General features: G+C 41.0%; 1 protein-coding gene across 1 annotated transcript; it reads left to right on the top strand.

Annotated features, from left to right (window-relative positions):
* Positions 1–982: 982 nt before the first annotated feature.
* LOC311004650 (protein mono-ADP-ribosyltransferase PARP14-like) lies at positions 983–15,118 on the top strand. Its single transcript, XM_083996812.1, has 16 exons — positions 983–1,078; positions 5,897–5,927; positions 7,011–7,214; positions 7,507–7,731; positions 7,849–10,061; positions 10,250–10,480; positions 10,725–10,946; positions 11,149–11,218; positions 11,503–11,649; positions 11,943–12,005; positions 12,210–12,386; positions 12,591–12,821; positions 12,927–13,541; positions 13,635–13,771; positions 13,909–14,083; positions 14,415–15,118. The coding sequence occupies exons 1-16, from the start codon at positions 1,040–1,042 to the stop codon at positions 14,705–14,707; spliced, it is 5,073 nt and encodes a 1,690-aa protein (XP_083852938.1). The 5' UTR covers positions 983–1,039; the 3' UTR covers positions 14,708–15,118.
* The last annotated feature ends 566 nt before the right edge of the window (positions 15,119–15,684 follow it).

The raw sequence follows: 15,684 nt of genomic DNA, 5'->3' as shown, positions 1-15,684 counted from the left end.
AACAACTTTTAGACCAGACCTAGTAGGCCTAGTACCTAATCATAACACATGATGCATGAAACTCACACAGAATTGAAACGAATTGCATCCAGTGGAAATTGCCCGTTACTTTGCTACACCTCTGCCTGGCCACGTGCATTTGTTTACAACAAAGCCGTCAAAAAATCAATGGATGGAGCTGTGGATATATGTTAGACTGTGTATATTTGTGTAGCAACCAACTTGAAGGTGCCTTACCGCCACCTACTGGACTGGAGGTCCCACACTCCAGTCCTCCAGTCCAGCAGACAGAGGACAAAATGGGCCGCGATTAACCGCGATTAAAAAAATTAATCGCGTTAATTTTTTTAATTAATCGCATCGCGATTAACGCGTTAACTCTGACAGCCCTAATTAAAATATATTTTTTCGTCATGTCACCCGCCCGACCCGCGGTTTATCCGCGGACTCCGCGGTTGTGTCCGCAAACCGCGCATCTCTACTTCAGAGGCTGAAAATTTTTACTCATTTGATTAGAAAGATTATGAAAAAAAAGAGTTCAGACAGACATCAGGGCCACAGCTCCAGCTCTGTATGCAGACCTGCTGAGCTCTTAAAACACTTCTCAAACAGCACCACACGGCTGCATCTTCAGCGGCCACGCCGGTCCGACCATTGTGGACTTTGCCCATATTGCCCTATGGCCAGGCCATCACTACTCCCCTTTTATAACGTAATCCAATTAGTGATTGACCAAGCCCATCTCTAGGGGCACGTCGGGGCACATCAGGGCACATCTTGGTGGATCATGTGACCAAGGGGGGCCTGGTCATTTCATATAGGCTATCTAAATTGTTATTATTTGTTAAATGTTATTCTTGAAGGACCACTGGCAAGCTTTCACACACACACACACACACACACACACACACACACACACACACACACACAACCCCCCCCCCCCCCCCTCGTTTGAAAGTGTTTTAACTGTTTCACAGACCGGAGAAATGTGTTGGGGAAAGAGGTGCATCAGATCTCTTTGGATACATGCGTGTTGAAGATGACAGTCCGCCTACCTCCAGATGAGAAAGCAGCACAGGTGAGAAATTGCCGTCAGCAGGTGAGCTGAGACCACATTCCTTACTGGGTGACTCATGGTTACACACCCCGCCTTTCCGAATGCTGAAAGCATTCACACTATTGTTCTTCAGGTTGGCCATTTTCTATACTTCTATTTCTCCCTACTTTCCGCCGTTTTACGGACCGCTTTAGTCCTTCATACTTTGTGCTATTTCAACAATTCAAATATTAAAACGTGCAGCTTTTTCTGTATTCAACTTTTTTATACTAAAATATTCAAATAGTTCTGATTTTTTTGTCCCATAGGAAATACATTGAAACTAGGGCTGACCCGATTATCATATAATTCGGTAATCGAAGCTTCGCGGACATAAAATCGATTTTAATCGAAGCTTTGACGGCCGGCGGGGTGCGCGATCGGGCGGGGGGGCGCAGGGGGTCGGGGGGATGGGGGGGCGGTGGCGGCGACCGTAACGTCTGACTGGGCCACGATCGTAGCGGAAATAATGACAGTAATGGCAAACAAACACTGCATATCTCCAAAATCAGGCAGGTTTCCTGGATGCCAAGTGGCCTACTCTTTTTAATGTAACAATTGCCGATGAGAACCGGTGTCAAAAAGGAAAAAAGGAAGAAAAAAAAAACAATCAATCACGGACTTCATGATCGATTACCATGGCAACGAACGAAGCTTCGAAGCTTCGATTTTTTTGGGTCAGCCCAAACAGTCTTCAAACTCTTCAAATCTTGTGCTTCTTTTAACTTCTAAAACTTCAGCATAGTTTCTGCTACAAACAGTTTGAGATTTTTGGCAATTTTAAAATCATTCAAATTTTTTGACAAAATCCAACTTTATAATGGGTGTGTATTGCACCTAACGATCAGAGCTTAGAGTGGTGACATCATCAACAGAGTGGAGGAGAGGCAAAAAACATTCTGGAAATTTTCTCTCTACCCTGTCACCACGGCCACAAATTAAACTCTACACATGATTTTCTCCATGTTTGTAGCCACACTCAAAACAGCAGACAGACTTACAGAATTGTCTGACTGGGCCTCTTTGTGCAGCTACAGTACTACTCATTGACTCCCATACAAAGGAGGAGCTGATCTCTTGAGAAAACCAGAAATGGCTCCTATATCTAATTTGCCCTCACAAGAAAACCTTTTCCCCTACAAACATGTAATGCACATCACTGGGTTCAGGAAGGTCTTCTAACCCAGGAAATCACCTCGATGTTATGATAGGAGGTACGGTGAGAATCGGCTGTGATTCAGGAGGTGCTCCTAGCCCAAATCTCACTCTGCTCTCCCTCTGCTCTGTGTGTGAGTGACGAGCAGGTGCAACTTTGAGCTTGTTAACTTCAGAGTGAGACAGGGTGTAGCTGATTAACAGACTCACTGATCTCTGACATGTGTATCAAGTCTGTTAATAGTTGAGTGGTTAGGTAACAAAACTACTGACTACTCTAGCAGGTTTGAATCTCACCTCAACAAATTTGTTAGTGAATCATTCCCTCAAACTTCTGCTTTGATTCAACTTTTAAAAAAAACACACACACACACAAAATGTTCTACCATTCAGCTGTCATTCCACAGTTTTTCTCTTTAATTCAGTGAGAAATTCTGAATGTTAAGTGATCTCTGTAGCTCAGTGGTCAAAGCATCAGTTTGTACTTCAGGAAGTTGTGCCGGTGAGCGCTGTGGGACGGGACCGGGGCTCAGACAACACCCGCTAATGGTGACAGCGGTGATACGAGAGAGACCCGACTTCTTGTATCTGGCCCTTCAAAATAAAAGCCCCATAACCTTTCATATACAGTTCAGTCATTGATGTTGGCTTAACTCATTGAGTGCCACGCTCCTTTCCAAAGTTTTAGTCAAGTGTACCGGCAATTTAGACCATTTTTGACTTTTTATGTAGAGCCATAGTGTATTCTATATTATTGCCACCAACACATACTGTATCTCAATTGAAAGGTTTAACTTTATGCTTCAAATGGCCACAAACCGTTTGTTTCTACGTGCCTCCGTTCCTGAGAAAACTCAAGCTAAACATGGCTGGGTTTCACCAAAATCCCTCCTTTTTTTCTAGAAAAGGAGATAGAGCGTCTTTTATGAAAGGTGCGCTGTTTGTGTCTGTCGCTCTTCTGACACTCGCATTTCTGGATCAAAGGGCTCGTGTAAGATAAATATATACAACAATTGTTGTTCTATTCACAAAACCACCATCGGGGGCGGGGGGGGCGCCACTAAACAACAATAACACAGACGCGCCGTGCCGTGTCACAGCCTCTCGCCGCGGAACGTGAGGGTCAGTCGGCCACAGCGGGTCCGGAACACCGGTCCCGCCGGTGGTCGCGGTCCGTCTGTGGTACGGGTCGGTGCCGGCGGTCTGCTTTGGCCCAGAGACCATCAGATTTTACCGCGGGAGGACTTTGGGGAGGACACGGTGTTGCTCCAGATGAAAACCGGGCGGGACAGTCGGCTGAGAGCTTCCTGTTTCTGCTCCGAGCAGCTGCGGAGCAGCAGCGCAGGTGAGAGCAGAGCAGCTGCGCTGCATCTGCATGCAGAACTCCGTTTGCAGAAGCTGAGTTATGATAAAAAAACTTCCAGATCATGAGCTGTCATGTGACTTTGATCGTCATCTATTTCAGTTCTGCTCGTCGTAGAGTCCCCAAATTTACATATAATGTGTATTAAAGTGTCTATTTTCATAATTTAAAAAAAAAGCAAAAAACGAAAAATCTTGTTTTTGGCACTCAACGCATGGGAACGAAAAACAAGAAATTACGTGGTGGCACTCAATGAGTTAATTTTGACAAGACTCGGCTCCAAATGTTTTTTTTTTTTTCCTGCGACCAATCGACCAATGAAATTTTGGTCGGCAAATGATTTTTTGGTCGACCAGTGCTTGGTCGACTATTTGGGGGCAGCCCTATTGTTTTCTTCAATGTTCTTCTTTCTTCTTGCTTCTTCCGAGGAAGTCCTACACCCCATGCATAATCAGTGAAAAAGACTTCACGTAAATGTTCGACCCAATGCCAGATGTCAATATTCCTCCTAGGGGGGGCTAGCCTCGTAAACCAGCCTCTCGCGGAAATGCATTTCATTATTTTTCTGACGGAGAGTCTGGCCTCATTCCCGCTGTAAGCGTTTGGCCTGAAACCCTCAGAAGACCGAGCCAATCAGCGTCGCTGCTGTGATTGACACAGCACGTTGGCCAATCAGGGACCGACTGGTGCAAAGCCCCGTCACTATACCAACTTGCTGATTGAATTAGGAGAAGAATTTGACAAAGAGAGGATTTACAGGAATGACATGCAACAAACACAGATGAGGCAGGCATTGAACCCTGGACCGCATGATTGGCAACCCTGAAAGCTAACCGCTCAACCACAGAGAACCCAATAATTAGTTTTATACCCTGATAAATCAAAGACTGTCTGATGATAGCTGAATAGTTGAATCAAGTGTGGTGCTAAATTGAGAAAGAGAGATTTTAGGAATGATGCCCTATCGAGATTGCCCAGGCAGGGTTAGAAACAGCGACCTTGGGGTTGGCAAGCAGTCACCTTAGTACAACTGGACAATTAGCAACACTTATTTTGAATATGGTTCTACACTGTTATGAATCCGAGATTATTCAATGATAGCTGAAAGTTGATAAAATAATAAAAAAAACTCAGCAAGAAGTACATGTAGAGGTGTGACTATTTTGAGTGAATTTAAACAAAGTATGTAGGAATTACCTCCATCTAGTGGTGCGGTTGCATATCTGAACGTATTCTTGATGTTGCGTTCACGTGAAATCGGGCAGAAGTCAGACAGACAACAGACGCTGCATGTAACAGGATAAACAAGCGTCTATGTAAACAAGTGGTCCGCCAGCACGAGGCAAAACAATACAGGCGTGACAATATGTTGTCATGGTGATGTCGTATTGTTTACCTGACCCACGTTTTACCGTCTTTCTCTCGTGGAGTAAAATGACATCCGGTTGGTTAGCCGACGGCGTCATTCAGGTGCCGGACTGCACCTGAATGTAACATCAGTGCCTCCGTCCTTCCTCACACGACTACACAATGGTGACAGTTTTAACAGGCGCTACCTGGAAAACTTTCTCCCCGAGCCGACAGCTCCGGTGACTTTCCATGGTTACCTACGGTCACGCTGCCGCTGAACGTAAAAAAATGGCGATGCAACATGGCAGCCAAGGTTCGGTGCACCCCCCCCCCCCCCCCCCCTGTATATTTGTAACGACTTGTAACAACTCATTCTAAGGTACGAGAAAGCTTTCATCTGAATGCGGGTGTGATTCGACTTCAGTGAAATACGTATTTATGAAAGCAATATTAGATTTTTGCTAATAAAAAGCCAAATAAGTTACATACTGGGGCTTTAAACAAAGTATAATGCCATTTACAGCGAGTTACAAACTGGAGCTCCATCTGCTCTGGTCTGAAAAAAATGAACCAGGGTAAATGGGAGCAGAGAGCTCCCTGGCTGCATTTAAAAAATATTTTAAATTATTCTCTAAGTCTCTATTAAAATTTGAATAATAGCAATAATGTCCACAATTTGATTTTTTTTTTTTGGGCTTTTTTGCCTTTAATGGATAGGACAGTTGAGAGAGAGAGACGGGGGGGGGGGGGGGGGGGGGTGACATGCAGGACAGGGCCGCTCGACGCAGGATTCGAACCAGGGCCGCCAGCTATAATTCTAATTATATTCATCTTCAAACCAGTTGGAGAATTGTGCAAGTGAAACTGGTCACACAAGATGTCACAGCTGTTATCAAAACTGACTAATATAAACTTTTGTTTCTTCCTTACAGGAAACTACACCTGATAAACCTGATAGGAAGTGTAAGTATTGATTGGTATATGTGACAAGTATTGATTGGTATGTGATACTACTTTGTAAACGTGCATTTTTGTGTGTTCTTTATGAATACAGACACACACACACATATGTTCACTTTTCACCCTATACCACATAAGACAGTACAGTGCAGTTATACCATGAACAGAAATGGTTTTGTTATTCACTTCCCTGTTGTGATTTTGTTTCTATTGCAAATCATATCGCAAACTAAAAAAAAAAAAAAAATTTGTAAAAGAAAGTTTTACTTTGTAAAAGAAAGTTACTCGTTATTAAATACCTTCATGCATGCATCTGAATGCACATACGCTTCTGTACAATCCGTTGAATGGTTTCACACCTTTTAGGAATTGGTCAAATCCTTCTCTCATTTTTATATTACAACTACAACTTACGGGGTGTCGAATGTAAAATTTCAGTTTGATTTTTATTGCTAAATATTTTGCTCACTTTTCTCACATTTCGGTAGTTTTTATTTATTTTGATTTTTTTGTGTCAGTGCAGTATGTGCACTGTGGTATGATTCATTATATTAAGTCTATTTAGTTCAGTTTTAGAGACAGGCACTAAATGGTGGTTGTGGTGATTTGAAATTTGATTGAAATACAATTAAGTCACAGTGTTGATCCATCCAAAGTAGCTTGTAAGTGAGTCACTTCCTGTCTTTGTCCAAAGGAGTGCTGATGGGATCCACATACTGTATGACTCACAGTTGTAAAATGGCTGTAAAGATATGCACAAACAAGCACAAAGTGTTCTGCTAAGTAGTGGTGATAAGTTTACAGCACAGGGATACAAATATTTTCTAAAAAGCACCAGCTGCCACATGTGAATTTTAAATTTGCTCTAACCTAACCATGACTTTCAAGTTTGGTATTAAAAAAGCAATGAACTTCAGTAAAAAAAAAAAAAAAAAAAAGTGGGTTTACCTGGGTGGATTAATCACACATGGTAGCCCAAATTGTTGTCTCATTTGTATGTTCAGCCTCTTAACCCTCTTATCTCATTAACAGCTGTGCTTGCTACAAACAACAAACAGTCAAGTGCTGATGAACCCACACCTGCAGCGGAAGTTCAGACTGAGGAAGAAGAGGAAGTGTGCTCCACCTCAGCTGTCTTAGGAAATATTCCAGAGTCTTTTGATAGGGAGTTTTTGGAGATGCTGGTGGAGAACGTTTTAAATGTTGCCTCTTCATCTGCTTCCAAAGGCTTCACTCTGGAGGTCATCCCTGACATCTCCTCTGCTGTGGTTACTTTCCAGACTGAAAAAGGTACACATTTGTGTGTGTGTGTGTGTGTATGTGTGTGTGTGTGTGTGTGTGTGGTGTGTGTGTGTGTAGTAAAAGGATTAGATTACTTTTAGATCATTTTTCCCTTTACAACCTATCAAGCACACATATCCAGCACAACCTCATTGAGACATAACAGTGAAGACAACATGTGGATTGTTCTTGAAAACAAAGTTGTGTGCAGGTTCTGCCTTTTGCCAAAATATGTCATGAATCCACAAGACCTAGTTATGAAAGGTCTAACCACCACAACTTCTTATCTTTGTCTTCACAGAAAACTCTGCCTTCGTGACAACATGTCCTCAAAACAACATTTTTACAAAAAAGAGGTTATCAGTCCGGCCTCTTGAAGTCACAGAGAAAGTTGTGGTTGAGGACATACAGAACTATAATGAAGATTTACTCCAAATGTACTTTGAGAAAGAAGGTGGGAATGTGGAAAATGTCCTGCTTAATGAAGTGGAACAGTCTGCCATCATCACTTTTAAAATCCATAAAGGTAGGGCAATTACCATACATGTTCAATATTACAGTGTCAGTATGTACAGTATGTGTTTGATATAGCAGTGATTATCATCATTGTATGAATTCAACACAATTTTGTTTTTTCTCCTAGCTGTTCAGAAAATCATGAGGAAGAAGCATCATATCAAACAGAAAGAGATCAGAGTTTATCCTTTCTATGAATCTTTGGGGGTAGCCCTCTACGGCAAAGATGAGCCTTCACTAAAACTCCCTGCTGCTATCTCTGAACCTGTTGACAGTGCTGTCTGGAGATACCTCACAGTCAATCAGTCAGCAGCAGAGACCATTCACAGAGAATTAGAAAAACACTTCTGTGATGTAAACCTCAGCAAGTCTCCTGTACGATTGAGCCCCATGCCTTCACTGCTTAAGCAAAAAGATGCCAAAGCCATGATCAAACAGTGGAAGGAAAATGTGAAGTCAGCCTTTTCAGATGCTGTGTCAAAATTCAAGTCCCTGACATTTGAGACAGATGTAGAGGTATGGGAAGAGTCTGAGGAGAAGTTTAGACAGACGCTACAGAGTAAGGATGTGGGTGTTGTGCCTGACAAAGCTAGTGGTGTGTTATTTGTGGTTGGCCTTTCAGATGAAGTCAACAGAGTTGAGCAAGCTCTTCATGAAGTTGTGAACAAGATTGCCAAAAGAGTTCAGAGAGAGAAACTGAGTGTAACCAAAGTGATCAAGGTCTCACCATCAATTTTCCACATCTTGTGTCAAGATGGTCTTCAGGACAAGTTGCTACGAGAGTTTCCAGCACTCAAAATGTCATTCAGGAAAGACAGTCCAGATTTGGCAGTAACTGGCTTAAATGATGAGGTTCTTGCAGCAAACAAAGTTATATGTGAAGCAATAGTGACATTAAAACGAAGGATATTAGAAATAGATAACTATGTCATTGACCTGTTGAAGTGTGAAGAACAAGAGGAGCTGACCAATGCCCTCCTTACAGCTCATGGAATAAATGCAGCATTTGAGATCAGTGGACAGAGGGTGCAGCTTCTTGCTGCCTCAGATGGAGCTCTGATTGATGCTCAAGATCATCTGGGAAATCTGCTAATGTCTCAAGATATTGATGTTGAAGACTGTAATGTCCTGGACAAGCCAGAGTGGCAGAAACTGGTCAGTCAGTTAGAGGATGCAAACAGTAAGTCCTTCATGAGACTTAAAATCCACACTACTAGCCAACGAGTTGTAGTGTCTGGCCACAAGAACAGTGTCATAAGAGTTAGCACTGAACTTGAAGACTTCTTAAAGCAGAATGCTCAAGTTGAAGAAGATATTGTGGTTGAGTCCAATGTCGTAGTTGAATATATGAAGAAATGCAGCCCAAAGTTTGAGGAGCAAGTCACAGTGTCTTACAAAAATGAGGCCATCTGCCTGAGTGGTTCTAGAGCTGATGTTGCAATTTGCAAGACCTTGGTTGAAGAGTTGGTCTCTTCAGTGGTCTTTGAAAGTTTAAAGGTCTCCAAGCCTGGAGTCAAGAAGTTCTTCAAAGACAAAGAAACTATGTATGTTTCATCACTGACCGGCTGCCTGGTCCAACTGGTTGATGAGACTCATGGACAAGATGACTTTGCAAAGCCTGTGTATCAGCTTCAGACAGCAGATGGAGTGGAAATAGCTGTTGTCAAGGCAGATATGTGTAGTTACCCAGCACATGCAGTTGTAAATTCTTCCAATCCTGACTTGAAGCATGATGGCGGTCTTTCAGCAGAACTTCTGAAAGCAGCAGGCTGTCAGTTGCAGGATGATTGTGACAAAATAATCAGATCGAAGGGAAAACTCAAGCCTGGAGATCGTGTCATTACTGATGCGACAGGGAAGCTTTGTTGCAAAAAAGTTATCCATGCAGTGGGGCCCACATTTGACCCAAAAAAATCTCAGAAGGCTCAGGCACAGTTGAAGAAAGCTGTTAAAGGAAGCTTAGACCTTGCTGAAAAGTACGGCTGCACCTCTGTGGCCCTGCCTGCCATCAGCAGTAACCAAGGCTTTGCTCTTGATTTGTGTGCAATCACCATCATCAAAGCCATAAAAGAATACTGTGATGAGAGATATGATGACAACACTCTGGAGAAGATCCATTTGGTGAACATTGATGATGCTGCTGTTCAGGCTATGGAGAGAGCTGTCAGACTTGAGTTTGGAAGTGATGGTGTAGTTCATTCTCAACTTCCTACCAAAGTTACACAGTCTGTTGTAAAAGTTGCTGGACCTGCTGTATCTGACAAAAACTGCTTGGGTCAAGTGAGGACCAAAGACGGCTTGGAAATCAGTCTTACCAAAGGACAAATCCAAGATGCCATGGTAATTTGGATATCTTTTTAAATTATCTTTACCAAAGAGACAAGAGTTAGTATAACAATGAAACATTTCCACAGTGGAACAAGAGGAGATTGGAATATGTACCGTACACCATTCTCTTTCTCCAGTCCATAGTATTCACATAATCAGAGATAAACATGCAACTGATAAATTCTCTTACTACCTTTTAGACTGATGTGATCGTGAATACTGTGTCTGAAGATCTTGATCTGAGCAATGGAGCAGTTTCAAATGCCATCTTGAGTGCAGCTGGACCCAAACTTCAGCAGCTGATAAATGCTAAGAATGCCAATGGAAAAACTGGTGAGATCATTGTTACTGACGGCTGCAACCTGAAGAGCAAACTCGTCTTTCATGCAATTACACCTTTTTGGGACGATGGACAAGGCACAGCTGAAAAGGTAAACAGATATAATGTAGATTTTATAATGTGATGGAAAGTCAATATACACCATGAGGAATCTCCCACAGATCTGCATGTGTTCCTCTGGCTTCTGACTGCACATGGTGTGATATGAAAGTTTAAAATTGGTTTGCTCAGCTGTTGTGTGCACAGTTTAACATCACAAGATCTTAGTTGTACGAGTTTGGAAATCAATATGTTGCTCTTAGATCTTGATGGCATGTTTATGCTTTACCTTACAGATCTTGAGTGCCATTTTCAAGGACTGCTTAGAGAAAGCCGAGGGTACTGGTCTGACTTCCATGTCCTTCCCTGCCATTGGCACTGGGAACCTGGGTTTCCCAAGGGACCTTGTGGCATCTTTGATCTTTAATGAAATCTATGCGTTTAGCAGTAAGAAACAACCTCAGCACCTGAAGAAGGTTGTTATCATCCTTTACCCTGGAGATACACAGACTGTTCAGGTAATTTTGCAAATGAATCATGCTAATACCTTTGTGCTCAGAGTGCTAAACAAAATATATATCAGTAGTATCTACTAGTAACATCACCAATGTTTCCAAAGAGGCAATGTCTTGATGTTTCTGTTTTTGTTATATGTTTCACACATATTTATAATATTTGTGAGTGCTTTGGAGGATGAAAACACTCTGATTCTCTCCACAGGCTTTTAGCGATGAATTTAAAAACAATTTCATCAGAGCATCAGGTACTCCAGGTTCCCTGCAAAGTCTGGGTATGTGACATCTTTTCAACATTTGTATGTGCAACAACACAATGCTGTATGTTAAAAATCTGACAAAAAACTTAACCCTGAAGTAAATCTCTGAATTTATAAAATCATAACTAAAAAAGCCTTGGAAGTTTACATATTATTATGTCTCAGTATTTACTCTGTCAGTAAATTATTGTATATTTTTTGATCAACAATTTGATGAATACTGAATCATTTTGTTTTCAAATAAAGTTCAACCCATGTAGCCTTGCCATTAATCCTTTACTTGTCTCTTCTGCCACAAGATCCCTTCTCTAAAGTTGTCTCGAGCTCAGGAATGCATGAAACCAAAATGGGGAGTGTGGCAATACAGGTGGTCACAGGAGACATCACCAAGGAGACAAGTGATGTGATTGTCAACTCCTCCAATGAAACATTCTCTCTTAAATCAGGTAAAAGACAGGAAGAAGTAAAATACCTCATTTAAAATAGTAATTATTCATTTAAACCATACATAAGCTCTAGCTTCTCCACCACCTTCTTTACATCTAAATCTAAATGTGTACATAATAGATAGATACATGATACAAAATACTCAACGTAACTATAAGGCAAGCAATGTTTTAGACAGAAGAATTCTTAATTATATATATCAACAAAAAAATGTTTTCAAGGTTATCATGCTCTTCATTTGCTAAATTGATTTGATATGATTTGTGACATTTATTCTTCTTCTTCTCTCCAGGAGTGTCTAAGGCTATTCTGGATGCAGCTGGTCAGGCTGTTGAAGCACAATGTAAAGCCCTTGGTGAGGAAACCTTTACTTTTACAATGCTGTATCAGTCATGACACCATCCCCTGTATAACGATGTCTTTGCTTGGTAACAACAATCATTAACTCAACTCATCATTAAACAAGATACGCTATAAACAATGTCTGGCCTAAACAAACAACAAACAACAAAGCTGTAAACTTTAATATTCATTCAGATACACTGTGTTATATTTCTAGGTAAAGAGCCCAATTCAGGCATGATAATGACCCAGCCAGGCAACCTACAGTGTAAGAAGATCCTTCACTTGCCTGGACAGTGTGACCCAATAAAAATCAAGAAGGTTGTGAAAGATGCTCTTGAAATGTGTGTGAAAAAATCATACACTTCTGTCTCTTTCCCTGCCATTGGCACAGGTGAGATTTGAGTCAGATTTGTTTGTATACAGCTATTTAAGGAAATGTGATTTTATAGTTTCAGATTCAACAATCACAGTCAACATGAACATGTGTTTATGGCCGTTCACAGTATAGCCTTTGTCTAATTATGTTTTTCTGCCCTCCTACAGTTTTTAATTATCATAATTATTAAAGACTGAAATTTCTGTTGTACTGTTTTAGGTCAAGGCCAAGCACAGACAAAGCAGGTGGCAGATGCAATGATGGATGCAGTTATTGATGTGTTGAACCAGTCCCCTACTGCAACACTGAAGACAGTCCGGGTAGTAATTTTCCAACCAGCAATGCTGAAAGATTTCTATGACAGTATGCATCAAAGAGAAGGCACGGAATCTAAGGCTGAACCCAAGAATAAAGCCGGGTTCTTTGACAACATTGGCACCAAAATCAAAGGTGAGTAGAAAGAAGGGAATTATTTTGGTGTTCATGTTCATACTCAACCCCTAGTCATGTTTTAATGTTCTAGTCTAAAGTAGACCTTGATGTTTGTTCTTTTAGCTTTCTTTATTGGTGACGCTGCCAGCAAGTCACAGAAAGAAGAAGATTTTGTTGTTGAGGCTCAGAAAATAGATCCAGCTTGCTTCCACATCTGTGGTGACTCACAAACTAAAGTAGACAACGCCAAGCAGTGGATCAATGACTTGCTAGATAAAGAGTACGTCACAAACACATTTTCAGACCACACCATCCTGAGCCTCTCTGAAGCAGACCACCAGCGCATTGTTGACATGCAGAAGACCATGGGTGTGGGCATAAGGATTGAAAGCAAGAAGGGCAAAGCCACAATGACTATTGAGGGATTCTCCAAAGATGTACTCAAAGCCATCAACGAGATCCAAACCATGCTGACAAAGGCAAGAGACGAGAAGGAGCTAATGAAGAAAGTGGAGGTGACAAGCACACTGGCAGAGTGGCAGTACCAACAGCAAGGACAACAGTTTCAGAGTTTTGATCCAATGACCAACTACCACCTTGAGCAAGCATTGGAAAACAATGTACCAACTATAAAACTCACAGTCAATGGACAAGACTACACTGTCACCATGCCAAGTGGACCGGCCTCTGATAGCCAAGGACATAAACTGCAGATAAAGAGAATCGATAAGTTGAAAGGTATTCTACTAGTAGATGGAGACAAGTCATTGTTGAAATTTGAAAAAGTTCTGCTCCAATAATAAAAAATGACATTGTTTATTTTGCTACTAGATGATGATATTCCTGAGAACTGGGATACTATGCCACCCCAAACTTTTTGTCATGCTGTTACCATCCAGGCTGGAACAGCAGAGTACAATGAAGTCCAGACTCTGTTCCAGGCCTCATGCAAACAGACCATTATTAAGGTAGTCCACATTTAACACTACTGTACTACCACTTGCCAGAGAAAAAGTTGGTCATGAAGTCACTAACTTCCATCTGCTGTATATCTCAGCCACTTCATTCTACATGGAGTTAAATATACACTTTCACTTCCCCGTAGATTGAGAGGATCCAGAACCCTATATTGTGGAAGGGCCTTCAGATCAAGAAGCGTGAGATGGATCAGAGAAACGGTCATCAAAACAACGAGAAGCGTCTCTTTCATGGCACCTGTCACACCACTGTGGACCACATCAACCATCACGGCTTCAACAGGAGCTACGCAGGAAAGAATGGTGAGAAGTTTATGGTGACAATATCAGACCATGTTCACTCACTTCCCTAATCATGTTTGCAAACCAAAATATATGACTCCAGTGAGACACATGCTATTCCTTGAAATGTTGATTGTTAGCTTGAGCACAGTTTAAAATCAGTTTGGTTAAAGCTGATCAAGAGTTTCTTTAGAGCAAAATCAATTAGCTAAAAAGAAATTCCAGTTTAATCTAAATACATGTTTACAACACCACAGTTATTCAACTTAAATTCGTGATGTTTAATGAGAGAATTGCCGTTCACATCTCACAGATTAATTAAATAATTTTTTGCTGTCATCTTCATTTTCAGCTACTTGTTATGGCATTGGCACATACTTTGCTGTCGATGCCAGTTACTCTGCCGACGACACCTACTCCAAACCAAATCAAAATGGTGAGAAGTGCATGTATCTCTGCCGGGTGCTAACAGGAGATTTTATAGTTGGAGAAGAAGACATGAAGGTAGCACCAGCCAAGGACCCCAAGGACCCCAACTCCATTGATAAGTACGACAGCGTTGTGAATGACGAGTCCCCGCCCACCATGTTCATTATCTTCCATGACAGCCAGGCCTGTCCTGAATATTTGATTACATTCAAGTGAAACAACTATGCCCTGAAATAAATAATGCCTTTTATTTTACACTGGTTTGCTATACTTAAATAATACTCTGATTATTCTCAGCTGGTTAATGTGGCTTCAATCTACTTGTGCTATTTGTTATGTACAATGAATTTAAACAGTATAACAGTCATTTGATTTACACGTTGTCAGTAATAATCACTCGGGTCAGGTATTAGTGATCAACTCTATAAAGTGCTTTGTCCCTATTTAACCATTGCATGATCATGTGAGAAGAAACCCAACAGGTAAAAGAGGAGGTGATGAACACAAATATTTCTGCTGTTGCCTGTTCAATGCACTGAACATCTTTTGGACTAGAATTTTGATCAAAATTATCAGCCAGGATATCATGTGATAGTGAATGTTCATCTTTACTATCACATGTGCAAGTTCAGGTAATCGATTAGTTTTAGTTTTGAATGGAAAATTTAAATTGAAGTGTTATTCAAATAAATTAACATTTGCCAATAAAAGTTAATACAATCACACTGATATGTTGACTGTTTTCTTTATATGCTATTCAAATTATTTCTCAAGCACAATTTATGCCCAACTGTTGTATATAATAGCAAATCCTTCCCATTGAGAAGTTGTCAACATTTTTTTTTTTTACAGTGAGGCAGAAACATAAATAGTCCAAACAGGTAAACTAATGAAAGCATGCTTTTAACTCTGTAAAGCAGTTGCATCACATTTAAGATTCTCAATTTTACTTGAGCTGGAAAAAAAAGTTTTCAAAACAAAGTTCTTCATCAGTGTGTACTATATAGTAAACTTTTACAGTAAAACTTGATACCAACCCCTGAAATGTTTTTGGTTTTGCTTAATAATTGTTCTCAAGCTCAGGGCAGTAACTAGTTTTCACTCTTTCATTTAAGAGTCCACATAAAAGCCAGGAAATCCAACAGCAGTTTGTTGAGATTTGTGACACTTATGGTAAATTTAATATTAATATG

Source organism: Trachurus trachurus (genome assembly GCF_905171665.1).
Source record: "Trachurus trachurus genome assembly, chromosome: 21".
Taxonomy (NCBI): domain Eukaryota; kingdom Metazoa; phylum Chordata; class Actinopteri; order Carangiformes; family Carangidae; genus Trachurus; species Trachurus trachurus.
The sequence above is the reverse complement of the archived record's forward strand: the minus strand, read 5'-3'. Positions and strand labels throughout refer to the sequence as shown.